Source organism: Carcharodon carcharias, chromosome 18 (assembly GCF_017639515.1).
Source record: "Carcharodon carcharias isolate sCarCar2 chromosome 18, sCarCar2.pri, whole genome shotgun sequence".
NCBI lineage: Eukaryota > Metazoa > Chordata > Chondrichthyes > Lamniformes > Lamnidae > Carcharodon > Carcharodon carcharias.
The window spans coordinates 14061417-14084742 of NC_054484.1; the positions used below are offsets into that span (position 1 = coordinate 14061417).

The 23326-nt window shown below is 45.7% G+C and overlaps 1 protein-coding gene across 1 annotated transcript in view; it reads right to left on the reverse strand.

Annotated features, from left to right (window-relative positions):
• ncam2 (neural cell adhesion molecule 2) overlaps positions 1-23326 on the reverse strand; it is a 361641-nt gene that overhangs the window by 16481 nt on the left and 321834 nt on the right. Inside the window, exon 13 of the mRNA XM_041211359.1 lies at positions 17637-17817. Within this exon, the coding sequence (XP_041067293.1) occupies positions 17637-17817 (181 nt within the window). The remainder of the gene's footprint in view (positions 1-17636; positions 17818-23326) is intronic.

Consider the following 23326-nt stretch of genomic DNA (forward strand, 5'->3'; position numbering starts at 1 on the left):
CCCCCTGATTCTCTTAACCGAAACCTTAAATCTACGTCCACTCATCTTTGTACCGTCAGCTAATGGGAACAGCCTTAATTTGTTTACTTTACCTGAACTTACCATAACTTGTACTCCTCTACGAAATCTCCTGTTAATCTCTTTACCTGCAAACATAAGAATTAGGACCAGGAGCAGGCCACTCAGTCCCACAAGGCTGCTCTGCCATTCATTAATATCACGGCTGATCTGAATGTAACCTCAACTCCACATTCCCACTTACCCCTAATAACCTTTTAACCCCCATGCTTAACAAGAGTCTATCTACTTCTGCCTTAAAAATATTCAAAGCCTCCGTTTCCATTGCCTTTTGTGGAAGACAGTTCCAAAGACTCATGACCCTTTCAGGGAAAACAATTCTCATCTCTGTCTTAAAAGAGAGACCCCTTATTTTAATACAGTGATGCCCTAGTTCTGGATTCTTCCACAGGTAGAACAACTTTAGCTTCCCCAACATCGCCTTGTAACTAAATGCTTTTACATATATATTATATCTCTATCTACTGCACATTGAGAAAGGTAGGTGCAAGCCTTATGAGGACATCTGATTAGTGATCTGTAGCTCAGAAAGGTATAAAAAGGTGGTGAATCCTAATAAGACTTTGGATTCAAAGTGGGGAAGTTTGAGTTCAAGCGCTGTTTAGTCAATGGACCTCATTTTGCCAAGTGACCTACTTTGATATTTTAGCTGTAAGCACATTGCCTTACTTGGAAGGTCAAACATCGAATAAGTGAAGTTTTTCTTACTTGCATGCATTTTGTCTTATCAGGTTGAATAAACCCCTAATATATTGTCAGCTACAATCGGAAAAGTGAAGCAGGGGATGTCTCAGTATAAAAGGAAGAGAGTGGGCAGTAGAATTAGTTTATTTAGATTTCCCAAAGGAATGAGTTATGGACAAGTGAAGCTGGGCAAGAGCCAGTGAAATAGGAAGACGGCAGGGAGGTAAAATTCGTTTGTTTCGATTCTCTGGAGGACTGGGAACAATTCTGGTCACTATCTTATGAAAAAGATATTGGAGGGGGGGCAGCAAGGACATTTAAATTGATAACTTGGCTAAGGCCCTTGCATTATGAGCTATGGCTAGGGGAATCTGGGGGTGTATTCACTGGAGAAGGCTGAGAACTGATCTTGCATTAGGGGCCCTAAAGCTAAGGTACGTACAAGATAAGCATCAGTATGTTTAGCACGGGCCTGGGTTATTGCCACAAGTTGTGGAGAAAATGCCAGCAGAGGCCCGAATCCGGAAGCCCGTCCTCTGAACATGGAACCTACCATTTTCGTGAGGCCGGGACCAGGCCCAAGCCGTGATTTTCACATGCGCGTTTCATGGAGGCAATTGCCCATAGAAATCAGCAGCTGCCTCTACTCATGTGATTTTGGTTTGAGAGGTGCCTGAAAACCCAATGGGTGCAGATTAAATCTGGTAGGACCAGGTCTGAGCTTTGTGGTAGCCAGGGTGTGCTTCTGGAGAGATAAGGTGCCCCATTGCATGTGGTCCCAGTACACCTTTGAAGGAGGTGAGGTGCACTTGGGATTCCAAAAATTAGGCATGAATGTGTGTAAAAAAATGCATAAACTCTTTAGAACTGTGAAACTTATTGGAACTGTCAAAGCCAACTGTCAAAAGTATCAAGATAAACTGTCAAAAAGAATTGTCAAGCTGTCAAGGAATTTAAAACTCCTGCCCTTTAACCCTTTGAAAAAAAACTGTCTGGAGTGATTATTTTTTAAAAAAACGAATGTTTGCTGTTTATGTCTGTTGACATAAACCTTAGGGTTACTATTACTACATTAGTGCTGGGTGACTGATTTCACATTCACCCAGTTTCACAATCGGGTATCTGTCGTTTCAAGTGTGATCAACAGCTCTAAGTGGGTATGGACTCTTTGAAGTGGGACAATGAAATGCTTTACTTTTTAAGGGATTATGCAATTGAATGAAATGTTTCTTGTTATAAGGGATCTCGTAGCCAAAGGAATGTAAATGTAGCAAATAGGTTTTTATGAATTAGTTTTTTTTAAAGAAAGTAAAGTCTGCAATCGACATTTGGAACTTTATTTAATATCAACATGGGTTGGTTGGCATGAGTTGGCATTAAGTTGGCATGGGGTTATAACTGATCATTGGTGGTGGGGGGGCATAGGTTAGCATGGACCGTATGAGGGGTAATGGGGTGTGGGCATGAAGAGGCATGTGTTGGCACTAAGTTGGCATAGGGGCTGTAAAGGGGCCTGGGGTAAGTGGTGGCAAAGATTGGCATGGAGGATATGAGGGTTCATCAGAGGGACATAGGTTGGCATGGAGAGTATGAAGGGCTGGGGGTGGGTCAGGGGCATGAGGTGGCATGGGTTAGCAAGGATGGGGCATGGGAGTGTATAAAGGTGAGGAACTGTGAGAGGTGGAAGGTTGCTTTGTGTTTTTTTCTATTTTTTTAATTAAACTTCAACACAGTGCTAGAGAACGGAGGCAGGTGTTCTGCCCAGCCTGCATCCGCACTCGACAACCTCTGCATCAGTTCCGGGGTCCCAGGGAACCCCAGACTGAAAACCTGACCATCCGGGGCACTTTCTCCTGGATTGGGTTCGTGGAGCTGGGAACTCTCCAGACTCTACACACCTGCCGTGCAGACGGAACTCTAGGCCATGGTCATTCATTATACAAAATTGTGTAAGTTCAGACTTAGAATAGGGTTGCAAAGTAGATTTAAGTAGTTTACACTTTGGATGATGACAGGGTAGAATGGCATGGAGGGATGATTCAAGAGGCATTTGATAAATGACCAATAGGCCATAAGACATTGGAGCAGAAGTTGGCCATTGAATGAGATCGTGGCTGATCTGATAATCATCAAGTTCACTTTCCTGCCTTTTCCCCATTATCCTTGGTTCCCTTACGTAGTAAAAAACTGGCCAAAAGATTAGGATAAGTTCATAAGACTTAGGATAAGGCCATAAGACATAAGTTAGTGTTAGAGAGAAAGAATGACACAGAGAAATTGAATGCTGGAGAGATTTGAGAAGTATTCTGAGATATGAGAATTTCTGGAACTGGGACCAGCCAGATACACTAATGTAGTCTTGCTTTGTCCAGTACATTCCTAATAATTCAGAATGCATTGCCCCAAAGGGTGATGGAAAAAGATTCAATCGGAACTTTCAAATGGGAATTGGATTATAAAGGAAAAATTGGCAGGGCTGTGAGGAAAGAATGGTACGGGGGAGGGGATAGAATGAATTAGTTCTTTCAAAGAGCTGCCACAGACATGATGGGCCAAATGGCCTCTTTCTGAGCTGTAAAATTCTATGATACGGCGATTACACTTTAAGGGCTGAATTTTCCCCCCATTGTGGGGTGGGGGGGGAGGGAGACTGAAGGGTGGATGCGCACAGATGCGCTTCCAATCGGCGCCCCGATTGGAGGCGTGGTGCCATTTTATGTGGGCGGGCCAATTAAGGCCCACCCAGCATGATGTCTCCATGTGCAGGGGGTGGGGGGGCGGGTGGTGGGTGGGGGGAATCCCAAAATCGAGAGTGCGCTCCTTCGCACACGCGCACAAAAGAGTGCACTCATCTCCCTGAGGCTAAGTGCAACCTTAGGGAGATCAGCTGTAAATGGCAAAAACGTTAAGATAGAAAAATAAAATTTCCCTAACATGTCCCCTTGTGTGACAATGTCACGTGAGTTGGGACATGTCCATAATTTTCAAAAAAAACTTTATTAAAGTATTTTAAAACCTACATGATGAAACTTCATCCCGCTGGTGGATGAGGTTTCATGCTTTTCCTTGTCCGCGCTGGGACTCCTGGCCGACCTGCCAGCTTTAAGGTTGGACGGGCAGGTCCTTTAATTACATAAGTGGCTCTGTTAGCCTCAATTGGCCATTGACAGATCGGCAGGCCCTCAGCTGATTTCACTGCAACCCCGCCTTCCTGAAAATCTAAATGGGGCGGGATGACATCGGGAGCTCCGCCCAACATCACCGCGTGTCATTTTACACGTCAGCGAGTGGGGGTGGGGGCGGGGGCGGAGCTTGCTTGCTGACACGTAAAATCCTGCTCTAAAAGTATTTCATCAATTAAAAGGCACCTCGGGGCATCCTGAGGTCATATAGAAAATGTCGGTTACTTTCCTTCTTTACTACTTACTCCTATTTGGAGCACCATGCCTACTTCTTAGTAAGACCTTGGTTCGACTCTGACCCCGGCCTCATTGTGACCAGTCTAAAACCATCAGTTTCAAATTTAATGCCCTAAAAAGGTCAGACTGAAAAACCAATTGCCCGGCCTTTCTGATAATAGTGTTGCTCACCATACATTCCATTTCCACCTGCAAAGCAGCATGGTGTGCTCTACAGGAGATTTGGGGCCTGTGAGAACAGGAAAGCAGCAGTGTTTTTTATTAAACATTCATGGAATGTGGGCGTCGCTGGCTGGGCCAGCATTTATTGCCCATCCCTATTTGCCCTTGAAAAGGTGGAGGTGAGCTGCCTTCTTGAATTGTTGCAGTCCATGTGGTGTAGGTACACCCACAGTGCTGTTAGGGAGGGAGTTCCAGGATTTTCACCCAATGACAGTGAAGGAACAGCGACACATTTCCAAGTCAGGATGGTGAGTGACTTGGAGGGGAACTTCCAGCTACTGGTGTTCCCATGTGTCTGCTGCCCTTGTCCTTCTAGATGATAGTGGTTGTGGGTTTGGAAAATGCTATCTAAGGAGCCTTGGTGAGTACCTGCAGTGCATCTTGTTGATGGTACACACTGCTGCTACTGTGCATTGTGGAGGTAGTGAATGTTTGCAGATGTGGTGCCAATCAAGTGGGCTGCTTTGTCCTGGATGGTGTCAAGCTTCTTGAGTGTTGTTGGAGCTGCACTCATCCAGGCAAGTGGGGAGTATTTCATCACACTCCTGACTTGTACCTTGTAGCTGTTGGACAGACTTTGGAGAGTCAGGAGGTGAGTTATTTGCCACAGGGTTCCTGGCCTCTGTCCTGCTCTTGTAGCCACAGTATTTATATGGCTAGTCGAGTTCAGTTTCTGGTCATGGTAACCCCCAGGATGATAATTGGGGATTCAGTGATGGTAATGCCATTGAACATCAAGGGGCAATGGTTAGATTCTCTCTTGTTGGAGATGGCACTTGTGTGGCGTGAATGTTATTTGCCACTTGTCAGCCCAAGCCTGGATATTGTCCAGGTCTTTCTGCATTTGGACATGGATTGCTTCAGTAGCAGAGGAATTGCAATTGGTGTTGAACATTATGCAATCATCAGCGAATATCCTTGCTTCTGACCTTATGATAGAAGGAAGGTCATTGATGAAGCAGCTGAAGATGGTTGGGCCGAGGACATGACCCTGAGGAACTCCTGCAGTGATGTCCTGGAACTGAGATGATTGACCTCCAACCACCACAAGCATCTTCCTCTGTGCTCAGTGTGACTCCAGCCAGTGGAGAGTTTTCACCCTCATTCCCACTGACTCCAGCTTTGCTAGGGCTTCTTGAAACCACACTTGGTCAAATGCTGCCTTGATGTCAAGGGCAGTCACTCTCCCCTCACCCTGGGAGTTCAGAGTTGTCAGAGCGTGTGAGCAGCATGGTGCCCTCTACAGGGGATTTGTGAGAACAGGGCCAGCAGCTGCAGCCTGGATTTTCGCCACAATGGAGAGCCTCTCAGAGGACTGTCGGTGGTGAAGGCTGGAGGGGTTTTTAAAAATTTAAACATGGTAACGGTGTGCAAAGGCATGTCTTGCACCCAGCCCTCCTCCACACCCAGCAGCCTGCTCACTTACTGCGGGGTTGCCCATCCCGACTCCTTTCTCAGCCTGTATCCTCCTGACTGACCTCTGGGCAGCAATTTCTGATGGCCGGGTTCGCTGAGACAGGAAATCGCCCAACTCTGCAAACCTGACTCGGGGACAAAAGATTTGGGCTGCATGTCTCCTCAGTCGCAATAATCTAGAAGAATCCCCAATGAGGCAGGCAAAGCCTAAACCAGGCATTACAAGGCAGAATATATAATTCAATGTAAAATCATGCTCAGAAAGTGTACAGAAAGTCCAAACCCACGATCGCAACCCTCCAGAAGGACAAGGGCAGCAGACACATGGGAACACTGACACCTGGAAGTTCCCCTCTAAGCCGCTCACCATCCTTCACTGTCGCTGGGTCAAAATCCTGGAACTCACCCCCCCAACCCATCTCATTCTGGGTGTACCTATGTCACATGGACTGCAATGGTTCAAGAAGTCAGCTCACCACTACCTTCTCAGGGGCAATTAGGGATGGGCAATAAATGCTGGCTTAGTTAGCGATGCCCACATCCCATGAATGAATAATAAAAAAATAAGGAGACAGAGAGAAAGATGGGTTTAGCCCTTTAGCTCTGAAGAAGAATCATAAGGACTCAAAACGTCAAGTCTGTCTTTCTCTCCACAGATGCTGTCCGACTTGCTGAGTTTTTCCAACATTTTTTGTTTTTGTTTCAGATTTCCAGCATCCATGGTATTTTGCCTTTATCTTTGGGTTTAGAAGAGAGTGTGAGATACAAGAGATAGAAAAAAAAATTGGGGAAAAAAAAAAGTGGTTTATATTAGTTGTTTAAGATCTCCAACATTAATTAAAACCTGAAAAAAAAATTAGATTTAGATTATAAAAGCTAATTTTCAGTGCCAGAGAGGTTCTTGGTAGTAATTTGTTCACTCACACTTGAATGGACAAGGCCTGACTGTTTTGGTTGTTTTGTGGGTATCTAATAGGCAATTATAGCAACTTCAGGACCTTCTATGTGTTTGAATGCATGAAGGTTAGGGTTAGGGTAAGATGCTGTTGGAGCAAAGCTACTGGAGGAGCAGCGTCACTTCCTGACTTTTGTATTTAGCTGTGCATCTGCAGACGCTGCAGGCTCCTGTCCATATTACTTCTTAATAACACGAGTGAACATTGATAGCCTCAGCATTACCCTCACCAAAAAATCCAGGCCAATATTTATTTAACATCAGTGCTTTACCTCTTCCATTCCATACACAAGAGGGAATTCAGTGGCACTGGACATTCCTCATTATAAAAGCATAGGTTTTAATGTACTAACTTCTCCAGACATGTTCGACTCACAAAGCTGTTATGAACTGGAACTAGTTGACAGCACACAAGGGTATGGTAACACCCTTGTCTAATTCTAATCAAAGCCTTGGTTTGACTCTGAGCTGAGCCTCGCTGTGATCAGTCTGAAACCACAGTTAAAATCCTAAACAATGCCAGGTTGGAAAATCAACATCTGGGCTTTGCTGTCAGCGGTGAACATTTGGCACTCACCATTCACCGCTTACACAAGCGATTATGCAGATATCAGAGCATCAAAACAGTTCGAAATAATTATTAAGCCTACAGATCAATAATTGCCTTCTTCCCATAATTTCTACTTTAATAATGCCTTAAAACTACTTGCACCCTGGCACATCCTGCTAAGATATATTAGCCTTCAGTGATTGTACAAGATAGTCTGCTCAAAATGAATGCATGTTCTGGTTGGTTAGCAACAGGCAACTTGGTATATTTAAACACTTTCTGACACACCATCTGCACTAGTCAAGCACCATAATCCCTAAATGATTTATTGCAATATGCTCTGTTAACACATTACATATGTGTATGAATTATGAAAGCAAAAAAAAAAAGCTGGAGTAAATGTTTCAATGCTGAACTGGCTATTCAAACAGTGTTTAGAGAAAAATTCAGTTGCCAGTCTCTCCTTCTGACTAGATGTCACACCAAGGTCTTTAATTGATTTTTTTCCTTTCTGATGCCAATGAACTCACTATTCCAACATTTTCAGCTTTCCATTTTTTAATCTCATTCGATATGAGGGTGGGATTTTCCACTCCCTCGCCTTCGATTTACCACCAATTAACTTAATGGGTGAAAAAAATCATGGACTGTCGAGGACAAACATGAAAAATCTCAGCCAAACTCTTTAAAAAGACTGTAAGATGGATCTGGGGAAGTGGGTCGGTAGTGAAAAGTGATCGCAGTATCTTCAAAAACAAAAGCAGCATTTGAGAAAAATACAGTCAATCACTTTGAAGCCCATGAACTGCCCTTATGTCAACAGCACATAGCAAGATTCCATAACCAGGCATGCTGTTGAATCTTTCCATCTTGCATTCAACAGGACAGATGCAAGAGTGGCAAATTTCAAAGGGAGCAACAATTTACACTGCACGAGAAAAGGGTGCTGATTGGATAGCAAGTTGACTCTGATTGGTCGAGGCATTGTCATGGAGAAGGCACCAGGGGACTACTGGGCGGAATCGTCCCAGGCTTGTACTAAGTGCGGTAGCGGTCAGGAAAAAGAACATTTTAGCCGCCGGCTGCAATGATGGCTTTTCACACCATACCAGCCCAATCCCGCCTCATTAATCACGCATCCCCGGGAAACACACCAGGCATGGGGTCCTGTCTTTCGCCTGCTGCACTGTCACATCAGGCCTTCAGTAAACCGGGTGCCATATTTAAAGGCTGCCCTTGCAAAGAGTTGGCACACTTCAAGGGATAGGAAGCTGCTGCAAAGTCATGACTGCCAAAGGGAAGAAACCCCAAATTTAGCGACACCTCCCTTGAACGTCTACTGGGCACAGTGTAGGCCCACAGCAAAATCCTCTGCCCCCCTCTCTGGGCGAAGGCCACCAAGTAAGGTTGCCAATCTAGTATGGGAGGTGGTGGCAGCAGCGATCAGTGTCAATGCCCTGCAAAGGAGGGTAGCCATCCAGTGCCGAAAGAGGATGAATGGCCTCATTCCTTCCGCCAGGGTAAGTCACTCTTCTCATCACTCTCAGCTCACACTCTCACAAACGCATCACACGTCCACAGGGATCTCACACCTCAAGGTACAACACCACTAACTCTCACGCACACCCTCACATCTCCATCAGACTCATATCCCCTTGAGCTCACTCCCTCATCCCATCCACACCACACAAACATTCCACGCAGAGCCATGTATCCCACTCTCACTCTCTCCATCTGTTTTCATGGGGGAGGAGCTGGCTCACAACAGCAGGGAGAGCTCCCAGGACTGGGGGAAGGGAGGGGGGGCGGTGGTGTTGGTGAAGCGGCCCACATCAGGCCTCTCTCATTTTCAGGAGTATGCCACCGTGCTGAGGTCGTGGGCCGTGTCTGCAGTGATGGTGAAGTCGGCCGTGAACACGCAGGTAAGGATACTGCACCACATCATCCCTCTCTCAGTGCACATGCGAGTGCTCTCTCTCCCCCCCCTGCTTTTGACCCTGCTGCTGTGCACTCATTATCTCTACTTTGGTTCACAGGGAGCTCTGCCAAGTGACCAACACCCTCAGCCAGCCAGTGCCTCAGGTCCATCCACATCCTCACCTCCGGCCAAAGAAGAGCTGGAAATAAGCAGCCTAGATGACCCCTCAAAGCACTCACCCGCACGCTCCACCAGCACAGAGACACACACCTCGGTGGGATCTAGAGCAGGCTCGGGTTCACAATCTGGTGGTCACCGCATGGACACAAATCCTCAGCAGGAGGAAGCAGGTTCACCTGAGCTTACCGGCACTCGGAAGACTGCTGGGGAAGCGGCCTCTGTCAGGTCTGAGTCAGATGATGGGCCTCTGGGTTTGGCCTTCCAACTCATCGTGCAGAATCAGCAGAAGGTAGGGGAACATCACACATGTGCACGCGTGGAGGTCTCCATGGGAAGGATGGCAGAACCATTGGAGATCCTGGTCCAGCAGAATGCAGAGATGTGTGCAGACCTCCACTCCATTGCGGTAGCCATGGGTGCCTTTCAGCAGTGGCAATGCGAGAGGGGAACAGGGCACAGCGACGTCTCTCCAGGTGCTCCTTCCCCTCAAGGGGTCAGGCCGGGGCCCTCGGGCACCCAAAGGGAGGAGGAGCGGCAGCTGGACACCCCTGGGTCATCCCCTCAGGGATCTCAGAGGCTGTCCTCTCCCTCCGAGCCCCCTTTGCCTGTGAGCCCCTCAACCTCGTCCTCTGTCACCGCAGAGGGAGCAGCTGCTCCACAGGAGGACAGTCTCTTGGCTCTCCAGAGGACCCACGCCGAAGTCATCAGAGGCAACAGGGCCCCACCATCGCACAGGATGGCTCCACCCCTGCCGTGGATATCAGGACAGTACCTCGGCCTGTTAGGCCTAGAAAAGTTATGAAATTCTGATCACGTGGTTTGTCGGGTAACACATTCTGTCACTTTATAATCTAAAAATATATTCACTTCCACTGAATAATGTGTAATGGTGTCTGCTGACAGGCTTTGTGAATCCTCCCACTGCAACCCCCCAACCATTAGCAGTTCAGCTGCGCACAGCTGGTCCTCGAGTGATTCTGAGGGAAAAGTGTGAGTGTGGCAGTGCCTCTTGGAGCCTCGAGCAGGCACTTTCCCACGTGCATGGACCATTCCTCCATCACACTCATCTCAACCTCTTGAGCATTTTCATTGCTGCCTGCTGGGGTTCTCTTTCAGTTGTCCATCCGAGCTGATCAGACTCCCATGCAGCGCCTGTTTCCCAACCACCACGCGACTCCGTTCTCTTTCGAATTTAGAAACATGGGTGCTGGTAAAATTTGTCTTCAAATCCTCCGTCCTTTCCCCTCCCCAAAAGCCACCCACGTCCTTTCCCTCGTCACTGTCGACACCCCCTGGCATCACCTTCCACCTCCCCACCGTCACCTACCCGGCAGATCCCTTTTCTTCGCCGGGTTATCCAGGTGAACCTGCACATTCCCTACCTTACCGAGAATCCCAGCCCCATCCACATTGACCTCCCCGACCTCCTCCTTCCCAGCCCCAGGGTCCGTGTCTGCCTCTGAGACCCTACCAACCGTCCACGCCATCCCTTCTACCTCTATAGTAGCAGCCTCGCGCAGCCACCCTACCGGCTCACTCTGCCCTCTCTCATTCTCACCATTCCCTCCTACCATGCCCAGCCTCGTTTTGATCCCCAAAAGGCAGTCATCGACTCCACAGACCCCTCCCTTGCACATTCACCTGGACATCTGTCCCCTTTCCTCCTTTCTCTCCACTTACTCCTTCCCCCACCCTTACTCCTTCCTCCCTCAGGACTTTGTACCCCCTCCGGACTCCCTCCTCCCCCTCCAGACTCCTTCCCTTACAACTTCATCCCGCGTTACCCCTATCTCCCCAGTTGCTGTATTCTCCCCCATTACACCCTCCTCCCGGCTGCACCTCCCCCACCACAACCTCATCCCCCCCCACCCTCGATATCATAATTCCCCTCCTCCCAACCTCAGCCCCCCGACACCATTGTTTCCCCCCACCAACCTCATCCCCCCAACACCATCATTCCCCTCCTAACCCTAACCCTAACCCTCACCCTGCCCGACACACGTTTCTCTCCCAGCCTAACCTACACCTTCCTCTCCTGCCCCTCAATGACCATCTGTAGCAGCCCATGTCCAAGACACGGATGTCCCTAAGCAGACCCTCAACGGTGACTTCCACTTTCCGTGAGCTGTTTTGCAGCAGTGCTATTCCATGAAAATCCACCCAGCATGCAATGCACGTCCCTCCAAGGTCCTGTTACTGTAGTAGGAGGGAATGGTGAGAATGAGAGAGGGCAGAGTGAGCTGGTAGAGTGGCAGCATGAGGCTGCTACTACAGAGGTAGAAGGGATGGCGTGGACAGTTGGTAGGGTCTCGGAGGCAGACACAGACCCTGGGGCTGGGAAGGAGGAGGTCGGGGAGGTCAATGTGGATGGGGCTGGGATTCTCGGTAAGGTAGGGAATGTGCAGGTTCACCTGCTCCTCAGATGTCCACGATGTGAGCAAGGCCCCGAAGGCAAGGCCCGACTTCTGCACCTGACATTTGTAAAGATGTGTTCTGCACCGGCATGTTTTCCCACCGATTGTTGATGGTCAATTTGATCTGGGGTTTCACTCCAGCGATCTGGGCTTACAATGAGCGGACAACTGCAAACTGGTTTCACAGCATCGTGAAACCAATTTTTGGTCTTCCCGCCATTTTTTCCGCTCATGCCCGGCATGATGCCCAACGCCAACAGGCAAGTGAAACTCTGCCCATTGTCTCCCTCGCTTTTGTTTAATTCAAAAAAGCAACAAAACACAAGAGTGTAAAAATCTAAATGAAAAGTGAAGACAAAGTGCCAATTGCAGCCTTCAGTCTGATCTCCTTAGGAGGTTCTTATGAACGCTACATACTTGACAACAGATGGAACTGAGAAAAACAGAAAAAAACATGATCCTTCGTCCCCCACACCCCAGAGGAACTACAGGATATGGTACAGATGGGCATCAACCGCCCAGAAACCCGAAATTTAATCCAAACTTTTGGTCAGTGCAACTCTCAGGAAGACAATAATTTATTAGGTAGGATGGAAAGGTAAGCAAACGTAAAATAGCTTGACTTGGTCAATGACTTTTCAGGACAAGCCAACGAATCATCAGTGAATGGAAGCACGACGATAAGAAAGAAAGGCTTGCATTTATATAGCGCTTTTCACAACCACCAGGTCTCCCAAAGTGCTTTACAGCCATTGAAGGACTGTACAATAGTGACTACAATTCAAATGTAAGGAAATGCGGCAGCCAAACTGCGCACAGCAAGCTCCCACAAACTCCAGGTGATCTGTCATTTTGGGAGGCTGATTGAGGAATATATATTGACCAGGACACCAAGAATATTTTCCCCCTCTTCTTCAAAATAGTGGCAAGGGATCTTCAATCTTCCCTGAGAGGGGGCCCTCGGTTTAACATTTCATCCAAAAGCCAGCACGGCACTCCCTCAGTACTGCACTGGAGCATCAGTCTGGATTCTTGGGTGCAAGACCTGGCGTGGGATTTGAACCCACAGTCTTGTGACACAGCACAAGTGTGTTGCCAACTGAACTGTGGCTGATGAGGCTTGGGAAAGGTGTGTCGATGAAATGGAAGCCAATAAGTAGTTGTTCTAAATGTAAAATGTTGCAGTAAGGCTAAGGTGAAGAAACTCTTATATCAGTCAGCTCGGGAAGAACTTCCTCAATTTGTACTTGTTGGGTATTACTGGGACAGAAGAGCTGCTGTGTTTGCCCACACAATAGTTTGTTTTTATTCATCCACGGGATGTGGGCTTCGCCGGGTGGGCCAGCATTTATTACCCATCCCAAGTTGCTCCTGAGAAGGTGGTGGGTGAGCTGCCTTCTTGAACCGCTGCAGTCCTTGTGGTGTAGGTACACCCACAGTGCTGTTAGGGAGGGAATTCCAGGATTTTGACCCAGCGACAGTGAAGGAACGGCGATATATTTCCAAGTCAGGATGGTGAGTGACTTGGAGGGGAACATCCAGGTGGTGGCTTTCCCATCTATCTGCTGCCCTTGTCCTTCTAGATGGTAGTGGTCATTGGTTAGTCATTGCCCTTCAGAAAATAATCCATTACATCAAACTCTTCGAGGTGATTCACTACAAGAGATGATACAGACGTACATCCCTTTTTCAATCTTCCTCTTTGATGTGATGTTTCAAGGGCACTTTTTTAACTTGGCCTGGTGGATGTGTCTGCTGAATATAATGACCTGTAATGTCTTTTAGAGCTATTCCTAAATCTCCTATTTTCAAGATTAAAAAAGTGACAACTCCTCAATAGTAGCATTTTGCAACCTCCCAATGTTGTGCATTAATACAGTTTTTCTGTTTTGATCATTAGTTGGAGAGAACGGTATATATTTGTTGTCATAGGTCAAAATGTCAAATGGTTGAAGGCAGCCGGTGCATAAAGCTCAGGTTGAGGGCAGTAACCTGTTGTGATTGTGAGTTGGGAATGATAAATCCATTGGCACTTGTGGGCTGGGGCTTGGCCAAACAGTGTGAGGTTGTGGTCTGGGAGTGTGGTTGGTAAATCAATTTGACTGTTGGCTGCAGTTTGCAAGGAGGGTTGGTGGCTGGCTAGCATTGCAGAAATCAGTCTGAAACAGCACCTAAATTTTCCTACTTGCGTTGTTTTCAAACAATGGGTCACCACCATCATTAAAATAACACTACGGGGGTAATTCTGGGCCTATGGGAAGGAAGGGGAGGGGTACTGTTGGTAAATGGCTTTGAGGTTATGGGCTGTGGGGGCAATGCAAAATGACTGAAGGCCGGGCTTAAACCAAAAGGATTACATCTTTTTCACAAGTACAGAGAGGAGCTAGAAGAAGGTTGCTTTCTCAATAACTCTCAAGGTTTACCGAATGATAAGTTAACCAAAGAGACCACTAACATCAGAGGTTTCCCTGTGCCAAGGTAGCTCAAGTCAACTTCGATGGTGGCAGGAAGTGTCTCAAGGCCTTTGGGTTAAGGAGGAGGACAAAATTGGGATAACGGCCCTTTACTTGATGGTATCCTGCTGAAGTTGCGTGCAGATGGAGAAGTTGGTTAGTGATGCACAATACTGAGCTCCAGCCCTACATTCCGACTCTCAATTGTCCTCTGAGATGACCTACCAAGCCATTCAGTCATATCAAAGCACACGCCAGAGATTCAAGAAGGCCCACCCTCCTCTTCACTGCAGAACAAGTGATGGGCTAAAAATGGCAGCCTCACCAGGGACACTCACTTTCTGAAAATTAATTTCTAAGCAATGGCACTTTGGTGAAATACAGAGGGCACCCAGACAGTATGGAACCATCATGCCAATAAGCAAGATAAGGAGACTTGCTTTATATTTTAAAAAGAAGCATTTTTAATGAAGAGCAAATTGTCTGTAGAACATTGCTATGCAAATCAACAGAGGCAGTGAAAGAAAAAGAGGAAGAGAGAGAATGCAAGAGAACAAGAGGGACAGAGAGCAAGAAAGAGATACAGAGAACAGAGAGAGAGAGGGTGAGGGAAAGAGGGCAAGAAACAGAGAAAACCAGGGAAAGAGAATGAGAGGAGGAACAAGAAAGAAAGTGAAGGAAAGAGAGCACGAATGGGAGAGAAAGAAAGGGAATAGAAGCAGAGAGAGGGATACAGAATGACAAGAAGAGAGAAAGAGGGGGAAATATTTCGGGAAAAGCAGAGGCAGAGAGAGACCAAAACACTGAGACAGAGTTAAATTATTTCCTTTCAAATCAGTATATGACAATGTCGGTTTTCAGTTGGCAAGTTATGTTGCATGGATGTGCCTAATACATTTTCCAGTGATAATATTATACTCAATTATACCAGCTGACACTCATTATTATTACATATTAAACCTGGCATTGCATGGTTAATCACAAAGCTTACTAAACAGATGGTCTGCAGCTGGAACAAAGCCATTAACTCGTAGTCTAATGATTAAGAAATTGCAATGATAATAAGAAAAAAATTGTATTTTTGCAATATTTGGGGACAGATTTTAATATATTTCCTCAGCTCCCTACTGTCAGGGAAATGGGTTCATGTCTCTTGTGGACATGGGAATGTCACACTAATTGCACAATTGAATCCAAGCTAATACTTTAAAACAGGAATATCAAAGTTCTGGATAGATGAGATGTACAATAACCAGAGTGTTCTAACAAACATTTCACAGCACTAATATAACTCACAACCCTCACTAAAACACTATAATTAATTATAACAATATACATCATTTATAGGTATCAACTGTGTCTCACTGGGTAGCATTTTTGCCTTTGTATCAGAAGGTTTTGGGTTCAAGCCCCACTTGAGCATTTAATCTATAGTCGGACTCATACAATGCAGCACTGAAGGAATGCCATACTGTTGAAGATGCTGTTGTACATGAGACGTCAAACTGGGGGCCTCTCAGGTGGACCTGGAAGATGTCGTAACATTATTTTGAAGAACAGCAAAGGAGTTCACTCTGTTGTCCTTATTTATCCCTCAAGCCACATCACTTAACAGCAGGCAATCTGTCAATTATTGCTAATTGTGTGAGGTCGGCATGCGCAAATTGGTTCCTGTATTTCCTACATCAGTGACACACTGCGACAAGTACCTAATTGTTTACAAAGAACCTTGGACTGTCTGGAAGTCATGAAAAATGCTGCATAAAATGTGAGTCCTTTTTTGGCTTTTTGATGAGCTCAAAAAATTCACCAAGGAAAAAATATTTTAATATTTTTAAAGAAATGATTAGATAACAGAGGGACCAGCTTTTTGAGTAATGAAAGCTATAAGCCAATATAAGCTGAGAGCGGTATCTGGGTGTTCTGGGAGTGCTGCCGGCTATGCACAAAGCTTTTAGTTTTGATCAAATATATTCTGCATTTTCATAGCTAAATGCATTTATACCAGTATGCATCATTTTGCTTTGTGATGATGCTAATTTGACCTGAAAGCTATACTCTTCTACAAGATAATGCACTTTGGCCTGTTTAGAACATTCTTAAAAGCAAACATGAAGGGGGAAAAAAAACATAAAAATTAAGTTTCCTGCATTCCCTTCTTTTCAAAAATCCCAAACCCAAAGTGCTCACCACATGCTACAGGCTTAGAACACACCAACAAAACCACTTTATTCAAAGAATATCATCTTCTTAAGGTTTTAAGGAAGTGCGATTTTGAAAGTAAACTTAAATCATGTTTTTTTTTTAAACATTCTATAATCTTCACACTTGGATGTCCTTTCAAAAAAAAATGTACTTTAGTTCTGAAAAGATAAAAGCCTCTTGTAATTGGGAATTTTGTTAAGCCACTTTCTTCCAGGGTTCACTCATTCTTACCAGATTCTGCATTCATTTAGTAGCAGTAAGATAAACAGCTGTGAACTTTCTGTTCCTGTACCATATAACGCACAGTGTTAAAGTTTCACCCTGAGAGAGATGTGGCAAGGAGAGAGGGTAGAGAGAGGGGACAGAAGAGGGACAGAAAGAGAAGACAGCGAGGAGGGAGGCAGGGTGGAGAGGAGGTAGGGAAAGCATAGGAGCAGACAGTAATAAGGGTTCAATAAAGAAATAATTTACTTCCATTGTACTCCTGACTCATTCCCTCTCATCTCCAAAAATACAAAAGTATGCAACAACAACTTTGAATTTAAAAGTGCCTTTAAAGTAGTAAAAAATGTGTCACGGCATTTCACAGGAATGTTGGCAAACACGATGTGACCCATGTAGCAAGATATTAGGAGTGGGTTGGCCAAAGAGGTAGTTTTCAATGAACACCTTAAGGAGGAGATTGAGGTTGACAGGTTAAGGAAGGAGATTCCAGAGTTTAAGACCCAGGCAGCTGAAAGCATGGCCGCCAATAGTGAAGCCATAAGAATTGAAGATGCTCAAGAGGTCAGAATTAGAGGATTGTAGAGCTGGAGGGGATTACAGAGATGGGGGTGGTGGTGGAGCGGGGTCCATGGAGGGATTTTTAAAAACAAGGATGCGCATTTTAAAGTCAAGGTAGAGAGAGACCAATTCTGCCTAGGGTGAGCAAGACAACTTCACAATTCCAGCAGTGAACCTTGCCTGCCAGGGGCATGTGTTGGGCATTCAGCCATGCGAATAAATTTGACTAGAAATCGATGTGCAAGGCCTGTTTATAGGGAAAGGGCTCCCAACTGTCTTCATGTGGAGGGGTTAATTTACACCAGTTATGCTCATCTATGATAATCCTGTTTAACCTTTGATCAGAAGATGTGACTTACTGGCGATGGTGTTGGGTTTCGGTGGCATGGTGAACTCATAGAAGGTTGGCTCGGAGGGGCCCAACTTGTTAACAGCTGTGATCTTCACTTCATACCGCATGTCCCATTGGAGTTCATCCAGGATGATGGAGTCCTTGCTTCCCTGTGCTATCTTCTGCATCCATTCCTCTTCCTTGTCTTTCTGTGGGTAGGTGAGAAACATTTGTAAGTATTGTTGCTCAAATAAGTAACCCATTTGCTTTCAGTCAAGCTATTTCTGTTAGAGTACTGCACATTGACACATCCACTGCATAGCATTATAGAGCTCAGAAACAGGCTACCTGACCCAACTATTCTTTGCTGTTTCCTCCCCCCATCTTTTATCTAACTCTATCAATAGATCTTTCTGCTCCTTTTTTCTGCAAGCGCTTATGCAGCTTCCTCTTAAGTCCATTTATGCTATTTGACACAATTAATCCTTGTAGTAGCAAGTTCCATATTCTCAGCAGGAAGTTTCTTCTGAATTCCCTGTCGAGTTCATTCCTGTTTTATATTTGTGTCCTTTAAATTTGGACTTCTCCACAAGTGGAAAGGTTTTCTCCATGTCTACCTCATCAAAAACCTTAATTTTAATGACCACTATTAGGTCACCCCTCAGCCTTCTCTTTTCTAGTGTAAACAGCCTCATCTTGGTCAATCTTTCCTAAAAGGTATAGCCTGTCAGTTCTGTTTTCAACTGCATAAATCCTTGTTTGCACTTTCTCAAGTGCCTTGAGTTAAACCAAGACCTTGTCACTTCAGAGTAAAATACTACAGCACTATTTGAATGGGGCTTTATCTAGCTCAGCTGATCAGCATTCAGCTCTGAAGAAGAGTCATATGGACTCGAAACATTAACTCGGTTTCTCTCTCCACAGATGCTGCCAGACCTGCTGAGTTTTTCCAGCATTTTCTGTTTTAACTGATGGTCAGTATTCATCCTTTAGCCACTGACTTCATTTGCTTGTGGCATCTTCTATCTATGCCTTCCATTATTTTCACTCTAGCTATATGATCTATAATATACAGGATGCACTACAGCAGGTCATTAAGTTTACTTCAACAACACCCCCTTCGTTTGCAACCTCGAGAAGGAATAGGCAGCCTGGCTGAAGGAATCCCATCACCACCCCATGTTCTCCCTCCAAGTCACATGTCATCTTGACTTGCACATATAACACCATTCCTTCATGGCTGTTGGGTAAATGTTCTGGCATTTCTTACATGACACTATTGAGTTGAGGGGGAATGGGACAACCATTACTACATGGAATACAGCGATTAAGGCTCACTACCACCTTCTCAAGGGTAACTTGGCCTGGACAACAGAGTCATAGAGGTCTACAGCCCATCGAGTCTGCACAGGTCAAACAAGTACCTAATTATTCTAATCCCATTTGCCAGCGCTAGGCCCATAGCCTATAAATGGGGTTTTGCCAAGAACACCACAACCTGGGATCAAACTAAAAAAAAAAATAAACAAATCACAACCCTATTCAGGATTTGAAGCACCTGATGATGCAATTCTTTATGGTGAGCTGATGGATTATCTTAACCAATAGAAACACACATGGAGCATTTGACCTGTTGCCATCACATAATCAGAGCAAAAATTGGCAATTCAATTGGTTGAAGAAAAGACTGTAAAAGCCACTTCTCAGCCAATGAGAAATACATTTTAAGTAAGGTGCCCTTATTAGCTCTGAAAATGAACATGTCAGGAGCTGGGAAGTCAAAATAAAACTTGGATATTTTATATATCTCAGAGCAATGCAGAGACTAGTTTCTAAGTGTGCAACAGGATTAGTTACAAACATTTTAAAATATCTCTGCGGTCACAAAATTTCTGCACTTGTGCTTACAGTTCAGCTTCTAGTAGCTGCATTGGGTACTTTGCTCTGAGTCCACGCCCACACTTCATCAGGTTGCACTCCAGCAGCTGTACACTGTTGTACACATGTGCTAAGGGAGATGGATATATTCAGTCATCAATACAAATTCTGCTCCCCAGCTCCTGGCTCTATCGCTCGGATTTTCTGGCCCTGTAGTGGGCAGGACATCCATGGGCAAGGTGGCACCCCCAGCCAGACATCCATTGACTTGCGGCGGGACTAGGAGAGTGGGTGGGTGCGATAAAATCCCGCCCTATGACTTCCTGTGCTCCATTCTGAGGCTGAACCAATCAAGCGCAGTGAGCATAGATCAGTTTCCAGGCTCACGTAACAAACGAAGAACAACTGAACACCACAAAACTGAGCATTTTTGAGCATATTGACAGGAAAATAAGAAACCATGCTAATTATAATGGCAGGAGTGTTACAGCTTGCTAAAAGCACAATTCTGGTGCTATGATGGAGTTGTGAGTCAGTGGCCTGTCCCTAAGTCCACAAAACCTAATTACTTCTTGTAGGCGAAGCTTGAGGATAATTAGTGGCTAAACAGATGGTGGGTTCATTTGGGGAGGGGGGGGGGTGGTGGGGATTGTCATTGTTTCTGTGTTTCTGCTCTCTCCCTCCCCCTTCAAGGTTAGAAATAAGTGGTTCTCGTTTTGTTTTTACACACGTGATGCTCGAGGTATGGACGATGTGCCTCAGAGCCTTCATGTCTGCACGTCAATTGTAACTGTCAGCAGAGTGTACGTGGAAACCCAGAACCCAGCCTGAGAATTTGCATGGGAAAGATCCCAATGCACTATTTCGACGGAGATCAGAGAAATTCTCCCCGAGATCCTGGCAAATAATCATCCCTCAATCGACACCACTGAGCCAAAGGATCGAGTCTTTACAGATTGCTGTTTGTGGAAACTTGCTATGTGCAAATTGGCCTCCTGTTCCTACATTTCAACAGTGACTCCACTTCAAAGAGCACTTCATTGACTGCAAGGTGCTTTGGGACATATCCTGGGGTCATGAAATGTGCTATAGAAATGCAAATCTTGCTTTCTTTGCTTCTTCAAACATAGACCCTACTCACTGGAGGATTCATTTTAATTTCCATCGCCAGCAGCCTTTTCATTTTATTGATAAATAAAAATAAATTGCACATTTGTAAGGTATCTTCCTCTAATGTACCCTATCAGGCATGGCGACAGAAACACTCCACAAAATCAAATCAATCAGTGCAGCACCCTTGACCTCAATCTTGTTTTGAATGAATAAGGATAAATAAATCATATCTCCTGTACAAGTTAAGGACAATGTGATACCTCAGAGGCGTTACAAAGCAGCCAGGGCCGCAACACTTCATAAGGCTGCAACAAAAGCCTGTTTGTTGTACTTGTTGCACCATCACTTGCATGTCCCTTCCTGCTGAGGGGGTTTATCAAAGCATGGCAAAGTGCTGAGGGAGACGGGTGTATTCAGTGACCAACCTGAACTCCATTTCCCAACTGCTATCCCTGAGGCTGGACTATACCATTGTGCCTTCCTTGACCTTGAGCAGAGATTCCAGCCTCATATTTACATCACCACCAAGACTATCTACTTTCACTCAGAATCATACAATGGTTGCAGCATAGAAGGAGACCATTCAGGCCAACCTGTCCATGCAACAACTCACCTACTCCCAGTCCCCACCCTTTCCCTGGAGCCCTGCCATTTTTTTGTCGGATGCTAATTCAATTCCCTATTGAAAGTCATGATTGAATCTCCCTCCACCACACCCTCAGGCAGTGTATTCTAACCACTCGCTGCTTAAAGGAGTTTTTCCTCATGTTGATGCTGGTCCTTTTGCCATTGACATTATAATCGGTGCCCTCTGGTTCTCTGTGATTGGTCATTTTCACCCCTGCTTCAGCTCATCTACTGCTGAAACCTTCATCCACGCTTTTGTTACCGCTAAACTCAACTGTTCCAACGCACTCCTGGCCAATTTTCTACCTTGATTCATCTTGAGTTCATCCAAAATTCTACTTGCCGTATCTCACTGCTTGCTTGCTCATTGATCAACATCGGTTGCCAGTTCAGGGATGCCTCAGTTTGAAAATTTTCATTCTTGTTTTCAAATCCCTCCATGGCAAACATCTCTCCTTTATCTGTGACCTCCTCCAGCCCAACAAACTTTCCAAGGAGCTGTGCTCAGGAATTCCTTCTCCAGACCCCCCTAACTCTCATGTCCTTTAAGATGCTCCTTTAAGATGCTCCTCATCACCTGTGCTTATATTTCCTACGTGGCTTGGTGTTAAACTTTGTCCGATCATGCTTCTGTGAAGTGCCTTGGAATGGTTTACTCTGTTGAAGGTGCTATATAAATGCTATTTTTTGTAGTTCTTAAATGTGCTGTCTGGTACCCTTCTGACCAGGAGGGTTCCAATCTTTGTAAGGCTGTCTGTGCTGGCCATACTCAAGCCTATATTAGTGCACAAGTTAACGTTCATTTATCTTAGTTGAAGGCTGAAAGTTAGCCCCGTAGTCATTGACACTCCCAGGATCGGGCCCAAGTCTGTGCTGAGCGTCGATCGACACAAGGCTAGGAGCAAGGGCACTATAGTCACCCTTCACTGCTTCTGGGCCCAGAGGTGTGGGATGGAAAAATACTCTAGAGTGGGCCTGTCCAACCCGCAGCCCATGGGCTGTTTTATAGCCCACAAAGCCCCTCTCTCTATGTTGCCCCCGGAGCCATTGCTCAAAAACCGGTTAAGACGGGTCAGTAAGATTGAGGATTTCGGCAAGGGGCTGCTCCTCCAATCAGCGGCCATATTGCTCCCGCATTTGCTGCTGATAGGCTCATATCAGCAGCACCATGCAGTAGGTGGATTTTCAACTAAGATTGTTTGTTACCGCATGATCTAATTTGTCTTAGCAAAGCTGGAGCATTGAACACCAATCCAATTAGAATACTGACGTCACTTTTACTGTTAATCTAATCCAGAAATGTGAGTGACCTAATGTTTACTGTTATTGCTCATCAAAATACAAGACTGACCATTCTTATAATGTTAATTATAAGTGTGTGTGTGTGTGTGTGTGTGTGTGGGGGTGGGCGGGGGGTGGGGGGGGTGTTGTATGTACGTGTGAGAGAGGGGTGTGTGTGTGAGGTAGAAGGCTGAGTGTGCGTGTTTTTTAAATTCATTTATGGGCTATGGGTGTCGCTGGCTAGGCCAGCATTTATTACCCATCCCAAATTGCCCTTGAGAAGGTGGCGGTGAGATGCCTTCTTGAACCACTGCAGTCCATGTGGTGTAGGTACACCCACAGTGCTGTTAGGGAGGGAGTTCCAGGATTTTGGCCCAGCAACCTTGAAGGAACGGTGATATATTTCCAAGTCAGGATGGTGAGTGGCTTGGAGGGGAACTTCCAAGTGGTGGTATTCCCATCTATCTGCTGCCCTTGTCCTTCTAGATGGTAGTGCTCATGGGTTTGGAAGGTGCTGTCTAAGGAGCCTTGGTGTGTACCTGCAGTACATCTTGTAGATGGTACACAGTGCTGCCACTGTGCGTTGGTAGTAGAGGGAGTGAATGTTTGTGGATGGGGTGCCAATCAAGTGGACTGCTTTGTCCTGGATGATGTCAAGCTTCTTGAGTGTTGTTGGAACTGCTCTCATCCAGGCAAATGGAGAGTATTCCATCACACTCCTGACTTGTGCCTTGTAGATGGTGAACAGGCAGTGGGAGTCAGGAGGTGAGTTACCCACCACAGGATTTCTAGCCTCTGACCTGCTCTAGTAGACACAGT